The sequence below is a fragment of the Culex quinquefasciatus genome, chromosome 1 (assembly GCF_015732765.1).
Source record: "Culex quinquefasciatus strain JHB chromosome 1, VPISU_Cqui_1.0_pri_paternal, whole genome shotgun sequence".
NCBI classification, from domain to species: Eukaryota; Metazoa; Arthropoda; class Insecta; order Diptera; family Culicidae; genus Culex; species Culex quinquefasciatus.
Window position 1 is genome coordinate 86,880,948 of NC_051861.1, and position 21,851 is coordinate 86,902,798.

The 21,851-nt window shown below is 35.6% G+C and overlaps 1 protein-coding gene across 1 annotated transcript; it reads left to right on the top strand.

The window, feature by feature from the left end:
- Positions 1-15,317: 15,317 nt before the first annotated feature.
- On the top strand, positions 15,318-20,040 carry LOC6053666. Its single transcript, XM_001869677.2, has 3 exons — positions 15,318-15,425; positions 15,482-16,102; positions 19,583-20,040. Exons 1-3 carry the CDS (start codon positions 15,318-15,320, stop codon positions 19,958-19,960), a joined length of 1,107 nt encoding a protein of 368 aa, XP_001869712.2. The 3' UTR covers positions 19,961-20,040.
- The last annotated feature ends 1,811 nt before the right edge of the window (positions 20,041-21,851 follow it).

The window sequence follows — 21,851 nt, forward strand, 5'->3', positions numbered from 1 at the left end:
TCTTTTCTTTTATATACTGTTGATTCTTTTTTTTTTTTTTTGCAACATTATTCTTTTTGCATTTATGGAGCAAGGCATGTAACCTTCTCATCTTTTCAAAATTTACTGACATGTAATACAATTATAATTCCCAGTGAGCTAATAGCTCTTTTAAGGGAATACGTGTGTGTGTGTGTGTGTGTGTGTGTGTGTGTGTGTGTGTGTGTGTTTATATACTTTTACACTAAGTTAAACAAAATTGGTTTTGAGGGTTGCTAGCATGTGCTTAATTGTGTGATGGTGCGCGGTGGGCGGTGGCTGATGGTGGGCGGTGAGCGATGGGTGGTGGCGGGCGGTGGGCGATGGGTGGTGGCGGGCGGTGGGCGAGGGGCGGCGCTGGCGGTGGAGGCGGAAACGAGACGAAAGAACATTTGTTTGAGTAGTGACGGTAAGGGTTATGGCAGATAGCAGTCAATTTTTTGTTTTAGGATGCGTCTAAGTTCATACTTAAACGCATGTAACCTGGTTAAGGCTTTGCAGGAAGGAGGCAGATCGTTGTAGAGTTTGGATCCAAGGAAAGCCAATCTCTTCTTTCCCATCTCCGTGTTTGGTTTTTCCAGGACAAAACTACCAGCTTGTCTGGATGACCGGATGTGTACTCTCCTTTTGACCGCACTGTTGTGGTGCAATGTTGGAACGGTGGCGATTTTATGCATTTGTAGTAGGATTTGGTATTGGCTGAGGGCTTGTATCGGAAGAAAAGGTTTGGATGGGTCCGAGTACAGTTGCACGGTGGGGTACAGGAACGGTTTGTGTAGGATGGCTTTCATGCAACGGTTTTGGATGACTTGAAGTCCACGCAGCTGCTGTTTCGTTGCTTGTCCCCAGATTGCCACAAGATACTGTAGCCGAGAGTTTACCAACGAGAAGTAAATGCTCTCTAGACACGTACGTGGCAAGAATGCTGATACCTTGCTTGTTACGACTGTAGCTCTACAGATCATAACTCCAGGGAGTCCTTGGATGACCCAGGACATCCTAACTCATTAGCAAAGTAGTCTACCACACTCACTGAAGCTATGTGGGCATGTTCCGTTGTCAAAACCGGACAACATTTTGCTTGTTACGGTAGTAGACCCACAGATCTTAACTCCAGGGAGTCCTAGGAGAACCCAGGACACTCCAACACATCAGCATAGTAGTCTACCATACTCACTGAAGCCATGCGGGTATGATCAGTGGTCAAAAACCGCCGACATCTAGCTTGTTACGGCGGTAGACTCACCGGTCTTAACTCCAAGGAGTTCTCGGATAACTCAGACCATCCCAATAAGTTGTTACAACATTGCACTGAAGCCTTCCATACTCACTGAAGCAGTCTGGGTCGGATCCGGTTTCAAAACCTTAAAGTATCGACTTGTTTATATGGGATGCCTCTTGCACAAACGGTTCAAACGGATAAAAACAAGAGAAATCTTGTTTCAATCATGCTAAGACATATCAGAATTCATAGTTTTTGCTGATACGCGTCGAATGAAGTCAAGAAAATCGAAATCCATTATGAAACAGAGATTTTATGAATGATTTTAGAAATAGCAAAAATGCGATTTTTTGTACATTTTTACCAAAAATGCTCAAACTTCAACAGCATGTAACTTTTGAACCCCGGGGTTTAGAGAGTTGGCCCAGAAGACTTTTTTCATGTCTCAGCGAGATCTTTCGAAAAAAGTTGGTCCCGTTCGGGTACATCCTTGGACCAGCTCCCATACAAATTTGCCCATTCTCCTTTATTAATGGTGCTGTTTTTCATAGTATTGAACGGCCCGAGCGGTTTAGGCTTTCAGGATTTTTGTGATATTTACTTGTAGAGTCAAAACAGATCAGTTAACTTCACTTATTTGTATATTACACTTTTTGAAGATTACATTTTTGCGGTAACACTTTCAACTTCTACGCGCACGATCACATCACTCAACTTTTGTTGCTAATTTCATTTAGACTTTCGTCGTGCCAATTCTCTACGTTGAAGCCAGACTTGTCCTCCAGACCTCTTCGCCGAGCCATGCCAGACCCCGAACTCCTAAGTCCCGGGTGGACTCTTCTCTGCGGCTAAGTCCCGACGGACTCTTCACGGCGGCTAAGTCCCGGCGGACTCTTCACAGCGGCTAAGTCCCGGCGGACTGCGGCCTCCACCGCTAAGTCCGGCTGGACTGGGGCCTCTGCTACTGGTGGCTGCTGGCGGGTCCGGCTGGTCTGGGGCTTCTTCAGGATCTGGAACTGGACTGGGCTTGAACTGGCTGGAACTGACTGGAACTAACTCTGGAACTAATTCTGGAACTAACTGCCCTCCTCAAGAATTTTGGGGTTTTATAGTCAGTCCCCGAAAACTCTACTAAATTTTGTTCTACTAAAAGTTGTCCGTTCCGATGAGAAGCATCGATGAACCTCATGAATTAAATTGTGCAGACCTCTGCAATTCTTCATGACTTTCCGTATGGTGTAGTGGGTTCACCTCAAAATCGGAAGTCATGGGTTCGAACCATTGTCGTGAAACTTTAAATTATGTTATTGGAATATCAAAATAATGTTCCTCAAATATTCTCAAAAATGTAAGTCAATAATGAGAAGGTCGAATTCTCCATTGAACAAACATGCCAATGAATTTGGTTAAGCCACACCCTCAATTTCCCCTGTGGAATAACATCGCACATTCATAATTGAAAGCTTAACCATTTTATTGATTGCCTAATAATTGGCGAAAATTAATAAAGGGCTTTTCAGGTGAGGATGACTCATGATCCACACCTGTACATAAGCTTAATTATTTGTCGCGCAACGCGAGTCGACGGGTAAAATTATTTATGCTTGCGTAAGCGCGCATGGTCAGAACTGTGGTGAGGCTCGAAAAATGGACAAATTTAATGATTTAAATTTGAGGTCGCTGCATTCCCCCACACTTACCAGCTAGATGTTTGTATTCTTGAAAAGCATTAAGAACATCTATCGAAAGTTATTTGTAGGTTGGAAGAATATTCCCAAAGTTAATAATTTAAATTGTGAAAATTACTTTGCAAAAAATCATAAAAATATTTAAATGGCTGGCTATAAAAATTTATTTAAAAAAATTGGTTCGGTTAATCTCCCCCACACTTATCAGCTAGATGATCGTCTGAAAGAATTGATCATCTATGGAAAGAATATTTTCGGGTGTAGTGATCGTGCGGTTTACAATTTGTTCTTCTTGTGCTTTCTTGTAAATTGTTTTATAATTATAATTGCTCTTTTGATTTTTCTACTGTAAAATTATTTTCATTACTCTTTTGATCTTCTGTCCTGTTAAATTACCTGAATTACCGTTTTGAACTTCTATATTAAAAATATTTTCGTTGAAACTGATTTAAATAAACTTGCATTTGAAATTAATTTTCATTATCTATCCTAAAAAAATCATTGCATTTTTCTCACTGTAAGCAAAATCTGTTGTAGAACTGTGTTGATCGGCTGGTTGTTATCGTTGTCGTCTTCCTTCAAAAATCGTCTCTATCGTGAGGCTATTCATTCCACAGTGACTTAGTCAATTGGTCAGTTTTCGAGGCTAAGGTGTTGAATTTCGTTGATTAGTGCAATTGTCGTTTCCATCATGAATTATGCTTCATAACCCAGCTGTGAGTTGACTATGGTCAGTTTTGAGGGTGCATTGACTTCTTACTTGCCGAGTATTGCAGAATTGTTCGTATATCCAGTATTTTTGTCCAAAATTGACTTTTCCAGTTGCTTTGCATCTTTGACAATCTCAAATTATTGACATCGGTTGATGTAATTCTTTTATCAAATGTTTAGGACATGTTGTTAGTCCAAAATTGTCTTTTCGTGTTATTTGCAACTTTTGCTTTTGTAAATTAATGACATCGAATGATGTTATCATTTGTTTATCATGATCTTCTCCTTTTCAATAGTTTCAGACGTGCAGTATGATCTCAACTTGCATTTTTGTTCCATAATTGATGTTTCGCATTTCAATCATCTTTACTTCGCTTAATTCCACATTTCGATTTAGTAATTTGTTTTACGTGAATGTTTCGTTACTAAACTTGCGTTTTAATTCGACTTGATCCTCATTGATATGACCTTTTACAACAACATCAACACCGTTACCTGTCCAACCTCCCGCATGACTTTGCCACTCACCATCTTGCCATCACAAACTTCTGCATACGAACGCGTGGAACTTCTCAGCATACGAACGCGTCGATCATCTCAAGTCGTATCGTCTCTCGTCTCTGCCATATTTTACTTCAGTTTCTGGTTCTGTTTCTCCCACACAAATTTCTTACTTGTTTTCTTCGCATTTAATAATTTTCAGGAATCTATCATTTAATTTCTGTACAAAATTGAAATTCAAATTTACTTACAATCTTATAAATCTTGTTGATATTTTTTATATGAAATCAGTTCTATTTTTTTATACTTAAAAAAATCAGTTCTAATTGACTATTATTTTTATACTTGAATAAAAAAAATACACTATAAAGTTTTTCATTGATCTATACATCCTATCATCTTGTCATTGCAAAACTGCGTATTTTAAAATATCCTTTCTGTTATTCCAACTTTTTATGAAATCTGTATGTCATTCAGTGTTTTCAAATCTGTTACACTCATTCAGTCAATTTGTTTATTTGAGCAATTCGCAATCAAATGTTGAATTTGCAAGATAATTAGTTGGTTCAATTATCATTTTAATGATATCGTTCTGATTTTTTTTTTCTCTGAATTTTATCAGTTTAAAGGTGTTTTTCCCTTGAAGCATTATTTTATCCCTTGATTTTCCCTTGAAGCGTTATTTATCCATTCCTTTTAATTATCATTTGACTATCCCCGTAAAGTGCAAATGTTTTGAAATGTTTTTAACATATTGAATCCCCCCATGGATTACAACTGTTTTGAAGCTATATTCGACATAAAACTCTCCCCATAGAGTACAATTGTCTACTTTTTAATCCCTTTGGCGTTGCTTTATCAGTTTCTGTATCCCTAGATCGGAACTTATTCCGTTCTTTTCGATCTTTTTAGACTCCCCACAATATACTCACAAGTGTTACCCTTCCTTGAGCTGTAGTCCATATTCGTCCTTGTTGAAATTGTCTTCTTGATCGTCTTCCAATGGTTTCCTGTAAATCCTTCGTATAAGCATATAGCATTCTGAAAATAAATTCTTAATACTTTGTTAAGTAAATTATAAAACACATGTTTACATTCAACATTCATTCTGGGGCGGCCTTCCCTTGTCCAATTATTCTCACACACACTCTTACTTGCATACATGTTGTTTTGAAACATTTAATAATCACACCATCTTCATTTGCTTGTCGTTGAAATTTCGTTATTGTTCAGTCCGTTTGATTTGTTTTTATTTGTAGTTAAAAATTGCGTCATTGTTTTCTAATACCCTGTTAACCCATTTTAGCTCAATCAAGTATGTTCCCAAAATTGCAACCCAACAGCTTCTTAATTGTTTTAACGTGTTTCATTACTGCTTCGTTATTATTTTTATATTTGATCATAATCGCTTCACGAGTTTTTTAAAAAAAAATGTATTAGCTCAGTACTGGTATTTTTCTTAATCTGTTTCTTGTTTAAACCCCATCAATTCAATCATTTATAAAAATTATCTTTCATCCCCAATTCATAACATTCTTGTTTGCGCATTTTTCTGATAATAATCATTCATATTTTGTTTAACTCAACATTAATTCATTTATCATATCAAATCAATCATATATTCTTTTTTTTCATGTTTATTTTTCTATATAAAAAAATCGGTATTTGTAACACATTTGTTTGATTCATTTAGTTCTCTTGATAACAATCGTTTTTTTCTAATTCATCAATCATATCAACTTAATAAGTTTTTTATTATTATTTTTTTCAATATACATAAATAATCCCGTGTGTTAAAAATAAATATTTTCCTTCATTGTAGTCTTTTGACATCAATCGTTCATGATACTATGTCATTCATTGCATAAATCGTTTATTTTTTACTTTATTTCAATTGTACTGTAATTGTCATTTCAAAATATTTTTCTTGTATTGGAGCACTTGATTTTAAACTATGTTAAATGTATGTTAATACGGGTACATTGTGAACTATCATTTAGTGTTATGTTAATCATTATATTTTCTTAGTCTATTATTATGTACATCTTCAAATTTGTTTCCATTTTTAATAGTGGTCGTTTGATCGCTGTTAAATTTAACGATATCATAAGGGCCTCGCCACTTATTTTGTAACTTTTGACCAATTCCTGTCTGTACCATTTGTACCAAAACTCTATCTCCCCACATTGGTACCCAATCATTTGTCTTTTTGTCATAAATTTCCTTTCTCTTTTCTTTCGACAATATTAAGTTGTTTCTAGCAGATTCATGAGCATCCTTGAATATATCTTTCATTGAACAAATATAGTCGTCATAATTTAAATCTGAATCATTGATTTTATAAATTGTGCTTGGTATAGTAGCTTTTCTTCCATACAAAAGTTCATAGGGAGAATATCCAGTTGATGAATTTTCTGTAGTATTGTATTCAAACATAAAATATGGTATTAATTCATCCCAACATTGTGGATCTTTGCCAATAAAATTTCGTAAATAAATTTTCAACTCTCTATTTGATCTCTCTACTAAATTAGCTTGAGGATGATATGCACTTGTAACGATCTTTTTAATGTGTAATATTTTGCATGTGTGTTGCAATAATTTGCTTACAAAGTTTGTACCTCGATCGGTTACAACTTCTTTAGGAGCACCAAATTTACAAACAAAGTTTTCGACAAAAGTTCTAGCAACAGTAGTACTTTCTTGGTTTTCCATGGGAGCTACAATCAAAAATCTTGTTAAATCATCTTGTATCACAAGTCCACAATTGTTTCCATTATTAGAAATTGGTAACATAACCACATCCATATAAATTTTATCAAAGGGTTCATACGATGATGTCGTAATTTTCATTGGCATCTTATTTGCTGGCCATATTTTATTTTTTTGACAAGAATCACATTGCTTTACATAATTCAAAACATCTCTTCGCATATTTTCCCATGTAAATAGAGGACTCATTCTTTTAATCATTCGTTTACCTCCGACATGACCACCCAACGGTGCGTCGTGAAAATCTTTAAGCACTTGATCTCTGTCTTCTGGCTTTACATAAATTCGTTCATTTTCTGTTGCATATAGTGTAAATGACTTTGAAAGTTTCATTGCAAAAAATCGTAATAAGTTTAGTTCCAACTCTGTTTTAAATATTCTATGAGAAATAATTTGTATAACTGATGCATCTTTAGCAAAATCAGGATAATCTTTAAAGCTTTTAAATAAACCATCGAAAAATTCTTCATTTTTAACTGCTGAACGATATGTTCCATTCAAAATTAAACCCCAAATTTTCTTTTGCGGGATTATAAATATATTTTCATTGGTGTAATCCTTAATACCATGTGGAAGGTCAATGTATTTACTCAATTCTTTGTGTACAGTAACACTGTTTAATATCATAAATGTAGCTTCGGCTTGTTCAAATGGTATAATATTTTTAGAAAATTTTAAAACGTTAAAATCGATATCTGTATCTTGGAAATCCTTGTATGTAAATGTTTTATCGTTGCTATCATCGTCATTATCTAAATTTATGTCAATTTGTTGAAGTCCATTCATATTATTATTCCAATTATTATTGTTTCTAGATGAATTCTGTCTGTTTGAAGTATTTGTTGAGTTTTGATTATCTGAAATATTTTGTCTATTTTGTTTTGCTTGTTGACGAGTTGTAATTGCTACTAATTTTGATGCCTGTTTATCATCTGCATGATTTCATCATTATTTAAACGTGAGAGAAAATCTGCCACTACATTTTCCTTTCCTTGCTTGTAACGAATTTCACATCCAATGCCTTGGATTTTCAAACGAAGTTTTGTCAAAGTTGGTGAAGTTTCCTTCAAATGCCATAGAGCTACCAACGGTCTATGATCTGTGTAAACGATAAAATCTTGGTTATAAATAAAATGTTTGAAGTGGTCTATTGCCCAAACAATAGCTAGTAGTTCCTTCTCGATAGTAAAATAATTTCTTTCAGCCCCGATAAGCGCACGACTTGCGTAAGCGATGGGGTGATCATTTGATTTCTCATTAGTAAGAACTGCTCCGATAGCATAATCGCTAGCATCAGTTGTCAAAACAAATTTGTCATTGTAGTTCGGTCTAACTAAAACTGGTTCTGAAATTAAATAGTTTTTTAATTCTTCAAAAGCATTTTCGCATTCTTCTGTCCAAATAAATTTCACATTTTTCTTTAATAATGCATTTAGTGGCTTACGTTTATCTGCAATGTTCGGAATAAATTTTCCATAAAAATTAACAGTTCCCAAAAATGATCTCACATTTTTAATCGTTTGCGGTCTTTTCATGTTTTTGATTGTATCAATATTTTCACTAGTTGGTCGAATACCTTCTTCACTAATAATATGACCCAAATATCTGACTTCTTTGTGTAAAATTTTACATTTTGATGGTTCAACTTTTAAATTATGTTCATGCAATGCATTCAAAACTTTATATAAATTTTCATTGTGTTCTTCGATAGTTCTACCGAATACAATAATATCATCCAAGTATACAAACGCATTAACTGGTTGTATTTCATAAATAAGTGTGAATGTAAATTTTTGAAATGTTGATGGACTATTTTTCAGTCCCATTGGCATTCTTAAAAATTCATAATGTCCTAGAAATGTTGAAAAAGCGGTTTTCGCAGCATCCTTTGGGTTAATTGGGATTTGATAAAATCCTGATTTCAAGTCAATGGTTGAGAAATATCGAGCTTCTCAATACTGTCCAAAATTTCGCTAATAAGCGGTATAGGATACACAAATGGTTTAGTAATTGTATTTAGGTCTCGAAAATCCACTACAATTCTGTAGCGTTTGTTGCCTTCGGCGTCTAAGTCTTTCTTTGGGATGCATAATACCGGTGCATTCCACGGACTTTTACTTGGGCGTATTATCCTAATTTTAGCATTTCTTCCACTTGCTCTTCAACGTGTTTCTTGGTGGCTTCAGGAAATCTATATTGTCTTTTGTTAATTGGAATTTCAGTTGTTGTCTCAATATCATGCATGGTTAAATTGGTATAAGTCAACTCGTCACCCTCTAAATAAAATATTTCATTAAAATCATTCAAAATATTATTAATTTCTTGATTGATATCACCTTTCAAGTGGTCTGTTTTAACCAATTCATAAATTTTTCTCATTCTTTGGTTGCCTGTAAGTTTCTCATGCTTCATGTTTTCAATCACATCATAATCCCGATCATTTTCTAAATTCATCTCTTTTTGGTAATCTTGGTTATCATCATCAATTTCAATTTGATTGTCATAATACTCTTCAATGCACGGTTGGATTCTGCCATTGTAGCGATTGTCATTATCATAATTATTTCCATTATTTTCATCATAATTTGTATTAAAATTTTCATAACTATTTGCTTCAATACCTGCCATATTTACTTTGTTTATATTTTCAATGTCATTGATTCTATATAAATTGGTCATTTCATGATTATTATATTGCATATTATTTGTATCAGGCGTTCGTAAAACTATGTTGTCGAAACTTTGACTAATATATAAGGTGTATTTCTTTAGAAAATGTGCTCCAAGAATTGCATCATCAGCGAAATGCTTCAAAATGTAGAACTTTTCCTCGTATTTTGAATTTCCTATAATTAAAATCATATTTACAGATCCAACTGTATCTTCTGCTATTCCATGAACTCCTCTAATGGAAATTCTATCGTTGAAATCAATGTTAGTTAAACGCATATTACTAACCACATCCCATCTTACAAAATTGTTACATGATGCGGAGTCAATTATAAATTTGTGAAATTTTGTTGGCCTTGCCAAGGTAGCAATATTTGCATAAAATATTGAATCATTATTGAAATTGATTTTTAATGTTTCATGTGGTGGAATGTATTCGTTAAATTGCATTTTAAAATTATTTGGAATTTGATTTTTATTGCGTCGACTATTTGTATAAGTTCGTTTAAAAGTGTTCTTTGCAGTATTCGTTTTATAACATTCATAAAATTTGTTAGCTTGATAATTATTTCTTTGATAAAAATTTGTATTTTTATTGTATCTGAAATTTCTGTTTTTCTGTCAAAATTAAGGTTTGAATTTTCAGTACTAGCAAGTAACCTTTGTTCGAGAGTTCTTAAAGACTCTCTGTCAATTCGTTCATTTTCTAAAAATTCTAGCAAATTTTCCAACTTCATATGACGGTTATTAGTGGCAATTGCTTTGATTTCATTATTTATAATTCCAACTATAAAGTGGCTTTTTAAGCAGTAAGCTGTAAATGAATTTTCGTTGTAACTTTGATCAATTTTTATGATTTCGTATTTTATGTCAAGAACTCTTCCTGCATATGATTTAAATGATTCATCCCGTCCTTGTTTCAGAGTTTCAATTTGTTCAATTATACTACCAAAAGTAGTTTTGATACCAAACTCTCTAATTAAGTTTGCCTTGGTTTCTTCCCAAGTGCTTGCATAAATTCGGTTAATACGTGCTGCTGCTTTAAATTTTAGTTTCATAAAAACAATATTTAAAAATTTACTCTGATCTTCGCCTTCAGGAATTTGATCAGCATAATAATCTATTAATATTACAAATTGCTCCAGTGAGTCTAATGACCCATCAAATTCTGGAATAAGCTGGATTAAATCCGTCATCTCCAAATTCGCCATCTTTAACGGTGCAAATCAACAAGAGCTTTTGGACCAAGATTTTTGTTACAGATATTTTAGTATTTTCGAAACTACGGGAACTATCGATATAATGTTTTATTCATCCCCTAAAGTACTGTCTACTAAGTGATTTACAACAAAATTTGCCTGTTTTTACAATCAGATTTGTGCAGGATTGGGTCCGTAAGTTTGTCAATTTTGGCATAAGAAGACAACAACTTCCTTGGTTGCTGTGCACCCTTTTAAGCGTGTTTTTAACTATTTACAACAAATTTCGGTATAACTTTTGTTTACTCACCCTAAACTGCCAGATTTCCATGGTCGTCTTCTTGGGTGTTCGATGCGGCTGAATTTCGTCTCCAGTTGATCCAGATGATCTCGTCATTGTTGAATCCCTAGTGTTGTCCATCGTTGGCCGGTTTTGAAATTTTCGATGCTTCTGCCATTGGTCGAGCCCGTTTTGATTCCATCTCGTACTGCTGCACATTTGCTTCCATCTTAGAACTCCTCACATTACATTTTCTTCAATTTAACGTTTTTTTAACACTATTTTAACTGTTTGTTACTTCGCGAAATCATTTTGTTCATTAACTTTCACACATAGTCACATTTTCAACTCTCGGTTTTGTCCAATCATAATGGCGTGTCCAAACACACAAAGCGTTGCTTTCCGCTAGTCACCACCTGAACGGCCCGAGCGGTTTAGGCTTTCAGGATTTTTGTGATATTTACTTGTAGAGTCAAAACAGATCAGTTAACTTCACTTATTTGTATATTACACTTTTTGAAGATTACATTTTTGCGGTAACACTTTCAACTTCTACGCGCACGATCACATCACTCAACTTTTTGTTGCTAATTTCATTTAGACTTTCGTCGTGCCAATTCTCTACGTTGAAGCCAGACTTGTCCTCCAGACCTCTTCGCCGAGCCATGCCAGACCCCGAACTCCTAAGTCCCGGGTGGACTCTTCTCTGCGGCTAAGTCCCGACGGACTCTTCACGGCGGCTAAGTCCCGGCGGACTCTTCACAGCGGCTAAGTCCCGGCGGACTGCGGCCTCCACCGCTAAGTCCGGCTGGACTGGGGCCTCTGCTACTGGTGGCTGCTGGCGGGTCCGGCTGGTCTGGGGCTTCTTCAGGATCTGGAACTGGACTGGGCTTGAACTGGCTGGAACTGACTGGAACTAACTCTGGAACTAATTCTGGAACTAACTGCCCTCCTCAAGAATTTTGGGGTTTTTATAGTCAGTCCCCGAAAACTCTACTAAATTTTGTTCTACTAAAAGTTGTCCGTTCCGATGAGAAGCATCGATGAACCTCATGAATTAAATTGTGCAGACCTCTGCAATTCTTCATGACTTTCCGTATGGTGTAGTGGGTTCACCTCAAAATCGGAAGTCATGGGTTCGAACCATTGTCGTGAAACTTTAAATTATGTTATTGGAATATCAAAATAATGTTCCTCAAATATTCTCAAAAATGTAAGTCAATAATGAGAAGGTCGAATTCTCCATTGAACAAACATGCCAATGAATTTGGTTAAGCCACACCCTCAATTTCCCTGTGGAATAACATCGCACATTCATAATTGAAAGCTTAACCATTTTATTGATTGCCTAATAATTGGCGAAAATTAATAAAGGGCTTTTCAGGTGAGGATGACTCATGATCCACACCTGTACATAAGCTTAATTATTTGTCGCGCAACGCGAGTCGACGGGTAAAATTATTTATGCTTGCGTAAGCGCGCATGGTCAGAACTGTGGTGAGGCTCGAAAAATGGACAAATTTAATGATTTAAATTTGAGGTCGCTGCAGTATGTTTTGACGAAAGGACACTATTCTGATTGATTTTAGCTGATTTTGATAAAGATTTTGCGGTTCTGGGGGAAATATACCCTTTCTCAGTCCATTCCTGTTAAATAACCGATATCAGCTTATCAGCCTTTGATCATGATTTACAGCATTCAGAAAATCTTTTTGACCATTCCAAATTAACAAATAGCTCAAATAAAAGTGAGTAAGCAACTCTCCATTGTTGATGTTTCCGAAATGTTGTTGGAATAGCGAAAAACAGCAAAAGTGATGGGAATAGGTCGAAAGGCCAAGTGTGGCGAAAATGAGTTTATTTCCATATGCAATTTTTTCGAAGGCAGGATAAACAATTTCATGACTGTTTAAAAACTTTTTTAATGAAAAACCCGTGAAAAACTCTTACAATCTGAAATCTACATTTAAGCTGGTTGTAAAAATTCGTGAAATCTGCACCGATTTTGCTGAAATTTCAATCCATGAAAAAATATTCAATGAAGGTTGTTGAGTATTATGGTTAATGTTTTCTTATTCTTGTTTTCAGTTATTTTAACATTTTTTGTCGATTGAATTGATGTTAACACCCTTACAGATGAAAAAATTCCACACAAGTTTTTTTCCAATCACTGAAAATGGAACAAAGAATTGAACGAGAAAAAAAAATCTGGGTTCAAATTTGACCATATTCAACTTATTTTATTATGTTACATACTACGTTTCTATACTATTTCTAACCAGTGTAAAGCTAATGATTCAATTTAATAATAATAAATAAGCATACAATAGAAATTAAAAAATTAGAAAGAAAAAGGAAAAGTGAAAGCCCAAATCATAAAGAAGAAAGGGAGATCAATAAAGTACACAATAAACTTGTTGAATATTAAATTTTAAATAAAATATTGTTTGAAAATGTGTAATTTAACAGAATCTGGTGAAAATTGAATCTGTTTTTGAGTTAAAATTCAACATACTTTCGACACCAAATCGTCGCCTCATGCAAACTTGTCGTATGTTCATCTTGGACCAAATTGAGTCAAGAACGCCATTTTGTGCAGCTCACAAAGCCGCACCATAATAGATCCCCAAAATTCGATTCTGAGAAATTCAACGAAATAAAAAAAAATCTGTGCATTTTTGTCAATTTTTATGAGAAAGAAGATTCAATTTTGTCATGCTATCTTGACACAGCCTGAAAATTGATGTAAGTGCGACAATTGGCCAAAGGGATTTCAAGTCAGGACGCGTTTGACACAGGGACGAGCTCAACTACCGTAAACATGTTCAATTCTAACTCGGGACTCCGGCAACCAAATTCGACCAAACTTCGGGACAATGCACAGTATGGTCAACCAAACAAAACGTGTTTGTTATTGTTTACATTGCGTGCTCTCGTTTTTCTTTATTTAAGGTCAAACATTAACACACTTTTTTCTCGGAACGTCAAAAAGCAAAAAAATAAATGGCTCAGATGCAAAATAATATTACATCCGGCAAGGGGTACATCTTTTATGTAATTTTAACTCTAAAAACGTGTAATTTTACCACTATTCAGGTGTAATGTCACATTTTCAGTCTAATTGAGATAAAATTACATCATAAAAGAGGTAATATTAAACCTTCCAAAATTACACCTGCCAAATTTACTCAATTTTTCCATCAATTTTTTTAATGTGTAGATTTTGATAAGGTTTTTTAACTGCACGATTTATTTCAAATGGCCCATGACGCGACAAATGTATTTTGCAATTCGTTGAACTTATGTAAAATCTCGCAAAAAAAACTTTGAAAAATAAATCAAACAGTCAAATTTAAAAAAAAGACATATAATCGATCAAAAAGTTTCAGTTTAAAATGATGGTTATTAAATGAAAACAAATAACATTAAAACAGACTGCAAGTATCAAAAGTATTCAACATAAAATAGTTTTGAGACAAATGTTATTTGATTTCCAAAAGATGACAACTTAACCCAAATTTCGAGAAAAAACATATTGGTTATTCTTCGCCAACCACCAACTCACATGAAATCGGGAGAAGTTGCCCCAAACTGTTTTGATAAAAACCTAGAAACGACCTATAGATATTGAAAAATTGACCTCGGATTTGTGATCAAGGTCCAAAATTACCGCTTAAAGCAAAGTTTCACGGAAACTGCTGTGTGAGTTGGCGGAGAATGAGCCAAATAATTTTCGATTGTTTTATTATTGCAAAATTCTTGCCCGAATCAAATTTAACACTACAACCACTTTGCTTTGAAATTGAATCTGATCTTCTACAATGGAAAAGTAATCAAATTAGAAACTTGACGTATGGATTGAAAAATAGCATAGCAACGTATATCAGCCCAGCAAATTTTCTTAGTTGATTGTGGATTACTTTTCTAAGTAACTTATCTATTTAAATTTACTTAGATGTTCGAAGCTAAGTGGTAGTGGATAGCCCATAACCTCAAAATTTTATCAATATCAGATATGTTTCAATCTAGTTGGCGATCAAACTGTCAAATTATTTGATCGAACAATGCAACAGGTCATTCCAGAAGACAAACATAAACAAACAACCCCCGCCAACACTGCGCATGTCTTTCAAAAGCCACGTGCGTCCGTTGGCAACTGCTCGAATTTCTGTTCCAGGGCAACAAAATAAACAGTTTTCCATTTTTCTACAAATCTTTCATCAGGTTTTTTTTAATAGCAAACCAAATTGATTAAAATGCCCCACAAATACAGAATTAAACCGTCCAGGTATGAACACAACGATCCGGAAGTCAAGGCAGAAATGCGGAAGTTTATCCAACAGTTTGAGGAACGGCTGAAAAAGGTAGTTTTCAGATCATATCACAGCTTACAAATAATTTTAACTTGTGACCCATCCAGAAGCTGCAACACTCCCCGATAGACATCGATTTGACCCACGTAGTGCCACGCCAGCTGTACGGCCGGACGGGCAAGATTGTCCCGCTGAAGCCTTACGATGACCGGGAGTTTGAGCAGATCGTTCGCTGCCGCATGGAGGAGGCATTCCGCTGTTACAACCTCGAGGACCAGGACACGGACAGTCTGAGTCCGGAAACGGGCGACAGGGACGAGGACGAGGACGGCGATGGCGAGGATCGGCTGTCCAAGTTTGAGATGCGGATCGACCCGAAGACAAAGCCCCGCGAGCTGAAGCTCAAGGAGGTCAACTGGATGGAGAGCTTCCTGCGGAAAACGCGCAAAGAGCGAATCAAGTGGCAGACGAAGCTGTACAAGTCGGACAAGAAACTGCTCGAAAAGCCACTGTTCGAGCAGGTCGAAGAACTGATCGACTTGGGGGCGCAAGATTTTGCCGAGTGGCTCAACACGCTGGGCGCGGAAAAGTCCAACATTACGAAGGACATCATCAAGCAGCTGTTTTCGATCGGGGTGGAGGGCGATTCGGCGAAGGCGTTGTATGTGGAACCGAAGGAGATACGGGCGATTCCGGCGGAGGTGGCGCGCGATTGGAACTTGCACTACGTGAGTATGGTGATGATGTTGTGGGGGAGAGCTTTTATCCAGAAACGGGGGAGCTTTCGAGCAGTCAGGGATGCCAGAAGTATTGGGTTAAAATATTCATTTATTTGGGCTTTCAATTGTTTTAGAAAGTAAGATTTTTTATTCAGTGTTATACAAATTATGGTGACTAATTTCCTATGGCTTGAGTTTTGTTATTATTTGGAAAATCATTTAAAAAATGATGTGGCATAATAGTTTGCCTATATTTTTTTTATTTAAGCAAATGTAAAGCTTTGCAATAATCGTAAACTCAACGAAACAGCCTACTTTTCGTTACCAAAAATAACAGAATCGAATAGTAACCCTTTTCAAAACAAATGCTGAAAAGTGATACTTTTCAAAAATATTGAATTAAACGATTCATTGACTAAATATATGGACATTTGATTTATAATTCTGTTCAAAGGGTATTTTTCGGAATTGCAAAAAATGTTGTATAGAACTCGTTGCAAAACTTGATTTTTTTGCAACTTGTTGCATAAACCACTATTTCAGCATGTCTGGGATCGATCAAAAATATTTTGATTGTTTGTGTAATTCCGGTCTACAGTACCAAAATTTTTTTTCGTAAAGAAAATCGTCAATACTTAGATATTATGAAAACAAATGATTGGAAAGAAACTGAGCGCGTGTAAAATGCATTTTCAAACACATTTTTCATTCAGATGTTAATACCGTGGCTTGTTATTTCCATTTTAAGTTTTTTTGTCCCTCCCCTACCCCCGCGACTTTAACCAGATTCGGAAGACATAAATTTCAAAAAATATTGCCAAGGGCATAAATAAAAAATAGAATAGTTACAGTACAAAGTGGAAATTATATAATCTTTCTCATCTCAAATTTCAATGGTTTCCTCTCAAACCTCAATAAGGCTGGTACAAATTTTATTTAAAGTTTTTGTCCCCCTCCCCCTTCACAGTTGGCCCTAAAAATCAGAGGGCAAACAAATATTTTTTCAAAAAACTTCAATATGTTTGTGAAAATTTAAGTGCAATTAGTAAAAATCATTTTAAAATCAATTCCCCTGCGTTCATTTTTAGCATGTTTGGGTTGATTTAAACATCTTTTGAATTTTTGAAAATTTTCGATATCTACTATCGCTAAAGTTTTTTTTTCGCTAAAATTTTAGTTTTCGTCAAATTTTACATTTTTTGAAAACTTTTATGCAAAACAACTGAACTACTGTAAAATACATTTTAAAACACTTTTTCCATGCAATTTTTGAAACTATGGCACCCCCCCCCCCCCCCCCCCCCCCCTTCGACTCCGGCCAGAGCGGAGGGACAAAAACTTTTAAAAAAATTTGCATTGGCCTAAGTAACAAAGTCTGAAAATTGTAATGTTCAATAAAAAGCTATGTTATTTGTCATATTAGTAATGTATGTAATATAACTACCGATCCCTTTTTAAAATTAATTCTTTTCATATTTTTTGATGCTCAAATGTTCATATTTTTGTCAACCCATGTGAATCTCTTTTTGAATGTATCAGATCCCTCTTTCCCCCATGTGGATAATTGTCAATTAAAAAAAAACGTGTTTTTGGAGGAGAGTGGACAGTAAGATTTTTCATTATTACCAAGATATTTTGCAATATTAACACTTGATAAGGGCCAAACATTCAATATTACACCCTTTTGAAATGTTTTGCAATTCCATTATGAAACTAACTTCTTTTAATGTCATTTGCGCATGGCAAACTTTTCTCTACTAAAAATAAAAGAATCGAAAAATTATACTAAATAAAATCAACTTTTCAGCACTGAAATAAGTGCTGAAAAGTTAAATTTTCAGCACTTGTATCAAAATAGTAGTTTATGAAACAAGTTGCGAAAATAGGATTTTTTCAGCACGAGTCGTACATTTACCCAACGAGGTTCACCGAATTACGACGAGTGATGAATAAATATTCCAAAAAAACACCATTTGAACAGAATTAAAGGACAAATATCCATGCATTGAGTCAATGAATCGCTTAAATCAAAAAAATGTTGAAAGTACAACTTTTCCTAACAAGTGCTGAAAAGTTCTACTTTTCAGCATTTATTTCAGTGCTGAAAACTAGCACTTTTCAGCATTTGTTTGTAAAAGGGTTACTATTTGATTCTGTTATTTCTGTTTCGTCGTTTTAGAATGAGAGGAAAAGTAAGTAGTTTTACGACGGAATTGCAAAAATATACTTTTCAATATTGTTTTGATTTTATCAGTGAATTGACTAAATACATAGACAATTGCCTTAAAATTCTTTTTAAAGGGTGTTTTCAGAATTGCAATTGTTACATAAACAACCATTTCAAAAAGATCGGAATTCACGAATGTATCATTTTTTAACATTCAAAATCCGATCATTCATTTGTTGAACTTTTTTTTAGGATTTTTTCCAAAAATTACTATTTTAAAAAAAATCATAGCTCGGCGGCAAAATTTTTGACCATGCATAGTTCAAAATTTGTGTGTTTTGGTACCCTAAAACATATCAAAAAATACCTATTTTGGAAAATTTAGTTATTGTGAAAAAAATAACAAAAAAAAAAATCGTCAAGTTTCTTTCGTGTATAAATTTTTTCATGAACAGTCCTCTTCAATAGCTAAAACTTTGCCCAAGACATCAAATTGATATGGGAACTTGTATGGGTGAACCAATTACGCAAAATGGAATCTTTTGTCAAAGGGAAGGCTCCCACACGGAATATGCCGATTTCGTAGAGAATTGCTCAGTTAATTTTTTAAATAAAATAATGGAGCACTTCCATTTGAGCAGTTTTTGCTTTTTTCTACAATGTATTTCTTCCAGTTAAAAAAATCTCAGCCTGATTGATTTTATTGAAAAAAAAAGATTCATTTGAAAAGCTGAGAAAATTTCGTGCATTTTGATTTCTGAACTTAAAATCATTTTTAAGTAAATTATAAATAGTGATTCATTAGATCAGCAACAGAAATCCAGAGTATCATTATTTTCGTTGTTGTCCTCATTCATACCAACAGCTTTGCCGAAGACCCCAAATCATTACATGAATTGCTGCAAAAGAAACAGATGTTTGAATATTTATATATCATTTTGTATAGACAGCTGCAAAATTTGTATGAACAAAACAAAAAATTGGATGGCCTCATCAAAAATTAATCCGGAACGAAATCAACTAAATCTGGAGTTTTTTTTGAAAAGGACCAATAAACCAAATTTCCAGTTTTTTTTTGTGTTTTTCAATACCCCTGACTCAAGGCGGTTTCAAAAAACACCCAAAAAGCAAAAACTGGAAATTTGGTTTTTTTGGTCCTTTTCAAATAAAAAAACTCCAGAAATGAAACAAAAATAAAATAATAAATTAAAACATTCATTTGCACTTTTTTCATTTATTCCAACACTGCCGCAACTATCCGAGCTTTATCCCTGCTGCATTGAAAAGCTTTTCCCATAACGCTTCTCCCCATTTCCCCGCAGATGGCACTGCAGCGCAAAATCGCCCAAGTTATGCGGAGTGACCGGGCGCAAGCCAAGGTACGCGAACGGCACGTGGCCTTTGGACGTACGCTGCCGATGGAGATGCGCCGGTTCCGGCGGTTCGACGACATCGACGAGATCGTACCGAACTTCCCGCCGGAGACGAAAACGTTCGAGAAGGTGTTCAAGGGCATTTGCCATTTGAGGAGTGTTCGCGTGCTGGTGGACCACCTGAAGCAGCACCCGGAGATTCATCGGCCCAAGTATCTGGTCGATTTGGGCATGTTCCGCGAGAAGGAGGCCAAACCGGACGATTACGTGCCACTTTACGAAAAGTACTTCAAGTGGACCGCATCGGAGGGAATAACGCCACGCTAAATTGGAATTGCATTTATTTCTTTGGTTTGCTTGAAATTGACTTAATAAAGCAATAGTCGGAATAGGCAGTATGATAAAAACAAAAAAAGGTAGATAAATATCAGACGAGGATATCACCAGACCAGGATTAGTAAACTTTTTATCGAAGCGCATGCGTTGACGTGGGAAATTATTGTTTTTGGAAACGCGTCATGGAATGTGATATCAATGACCAAACGCAAGGAAATGGTTTTCGCGTGTTGATGCTTTTAAGTTGATAACAACCAACGGTTAGTCTGTTGAGCTCTTGAGTCGAATGATATAACTGAATTGCAAAAATTGTAAACCAAGAACTGCAAACACTGACTTTGATAATTTGAAGTATATTTCTCGGGTGAGTTTTCAAAAAGCAGTAAGAGCTACCGTGACTTCTGGCACTAATTTTCCATTTTCTTCAAATTGAATTAACATTTCATTTGTTTAAAGTTAAGTAGGTCGAATACCGATGCAAAAATGACTTTGTATACCAATGGCTTTTAGGCCTTTTTGAAAACTTATCTGAGATTTGTGCCTTAGGTCGTTGCAAATATTTTTTCAATAAATGCTAACATTTTAAAGAGGCGTGTCATTAAATATTCGGTCCTTTTAAAATGTTAGTCTTGCTACAATTACAATTGAATTATTGTTTTAGAAATTATGGGAAAATTTCACTAATTTTTCATGTTTTAGCATTGAAAATTTGACCATTAGTTGTAAAATATCGGCAATAGAAAATGGTGGGTTGTTTGGGTGGGACTTTCAATTTTCTTGTTTCTTTTCCTTTAAGCCCCTGTATCTCAGCAACTAGAGGTCCAATCCTGAATGTCTGAATTCCGAAATGGTCACTCATGGTCACTATGTTTTAAAAATCGAAAAACTGCAATTATTTCGCTAAAATCATATTATGTATTACATTTGATGGCTTCATTAAGTATGGTAAGTACTTTTCGATTGCAAATTCAATTTAACATTATAATAATGTTAGTCTTTTTGACAAAGAACTTTGTCCTAAGGGCTCTATTCTGGTGAGGTGTCAATCCAGAAAAACGAAAAATGTCGCGCGTTACGAAAATGTTGCATGCTTGGTACTGGGGAAGGGGTCTGCAACGCAACAAGGCACTGTTGCGTGGAATTTTCGAGCCAATATAAACCCCACTCGATCAGCCTAGGGAAATCATTCTATCGTTGGACGCCGAGGAGTAAACAACAACCTGGACCTGGAAGCAGATGGCCTGGAGGCCCAGAAGCAGTTGGCCGAAAAGCAGCTGGCCTGGAGCAAGGAGCAGCCAAGCGGAGGCAGGCCAGCCGGAATATTCTGGCCACAAGACCCGGAGTGGCCAGAACCCTCAGGGGTGTTCCGATGGAAGGCCATACGAGAGGGGACAATATGGGTATCAAACTTCTTGGATTTTGATACTGGTGATAAAAATGGCCATTTTGACAGTATTGGCCACAACCTGGAGTGGCCGGTGCCCTCAGGGAGGTTCTCCCGGAAGGACATTAACAGAACCATACGATTTTGGGCAATATGGGTATCAAACTTCTTGGTTTTCAATACTGGTAATGAAAATGGCCATTTTGACAGTATTGGCCACAACCTGGAGTGGCCGGTGCCCTCAGGAGGTTCTCCCGGGAGGTCATTTACCGAACCATACGATTTTGGGCAATATTGGTATCAAAATTCATGTTTTTCAATACTGGTAATTAAAATAACCATTTTGACAGTATTGGCCACAACCTGGAGTGGCTGGTGCCCTCAGGGAGGTTCTCTCGGGAGGACATTAAGCGAACCATACGATTTTTGGCAATATGGGTATCAAAATTCATGTTTTTAAATACTGGTTATGAAAAATACCATTTTGACAGTATTGGC

What these genes read in the sequence shown, in the direction of transcription:
- LOC6053666 (XM_001869677.2), top strand. Translation starts at nt 15,318, where the DNA reads ATGCCCCACAAATACAGAATTAAACCGTCCAGGTATGAACACAACGAT. An exon ending in TTGAGGAACGGCTGAAAAAG is followed by an intron (nt 15,426 to 15,481) that starts GTAGTTTTCAGA and finishes TGACCCATCCAG; the next exon opens with AAGCTGCAACACTCCCCGAT. An exon ending in GCGATTGGAACTTGCACTAC is followed by an intron (nt 16,103 to 19,582) that starts GTGAGTATGGTG and finishes ATTTCCCCGCAG; the next exon opens with ATGGCACTGCAGCGCAAAAT.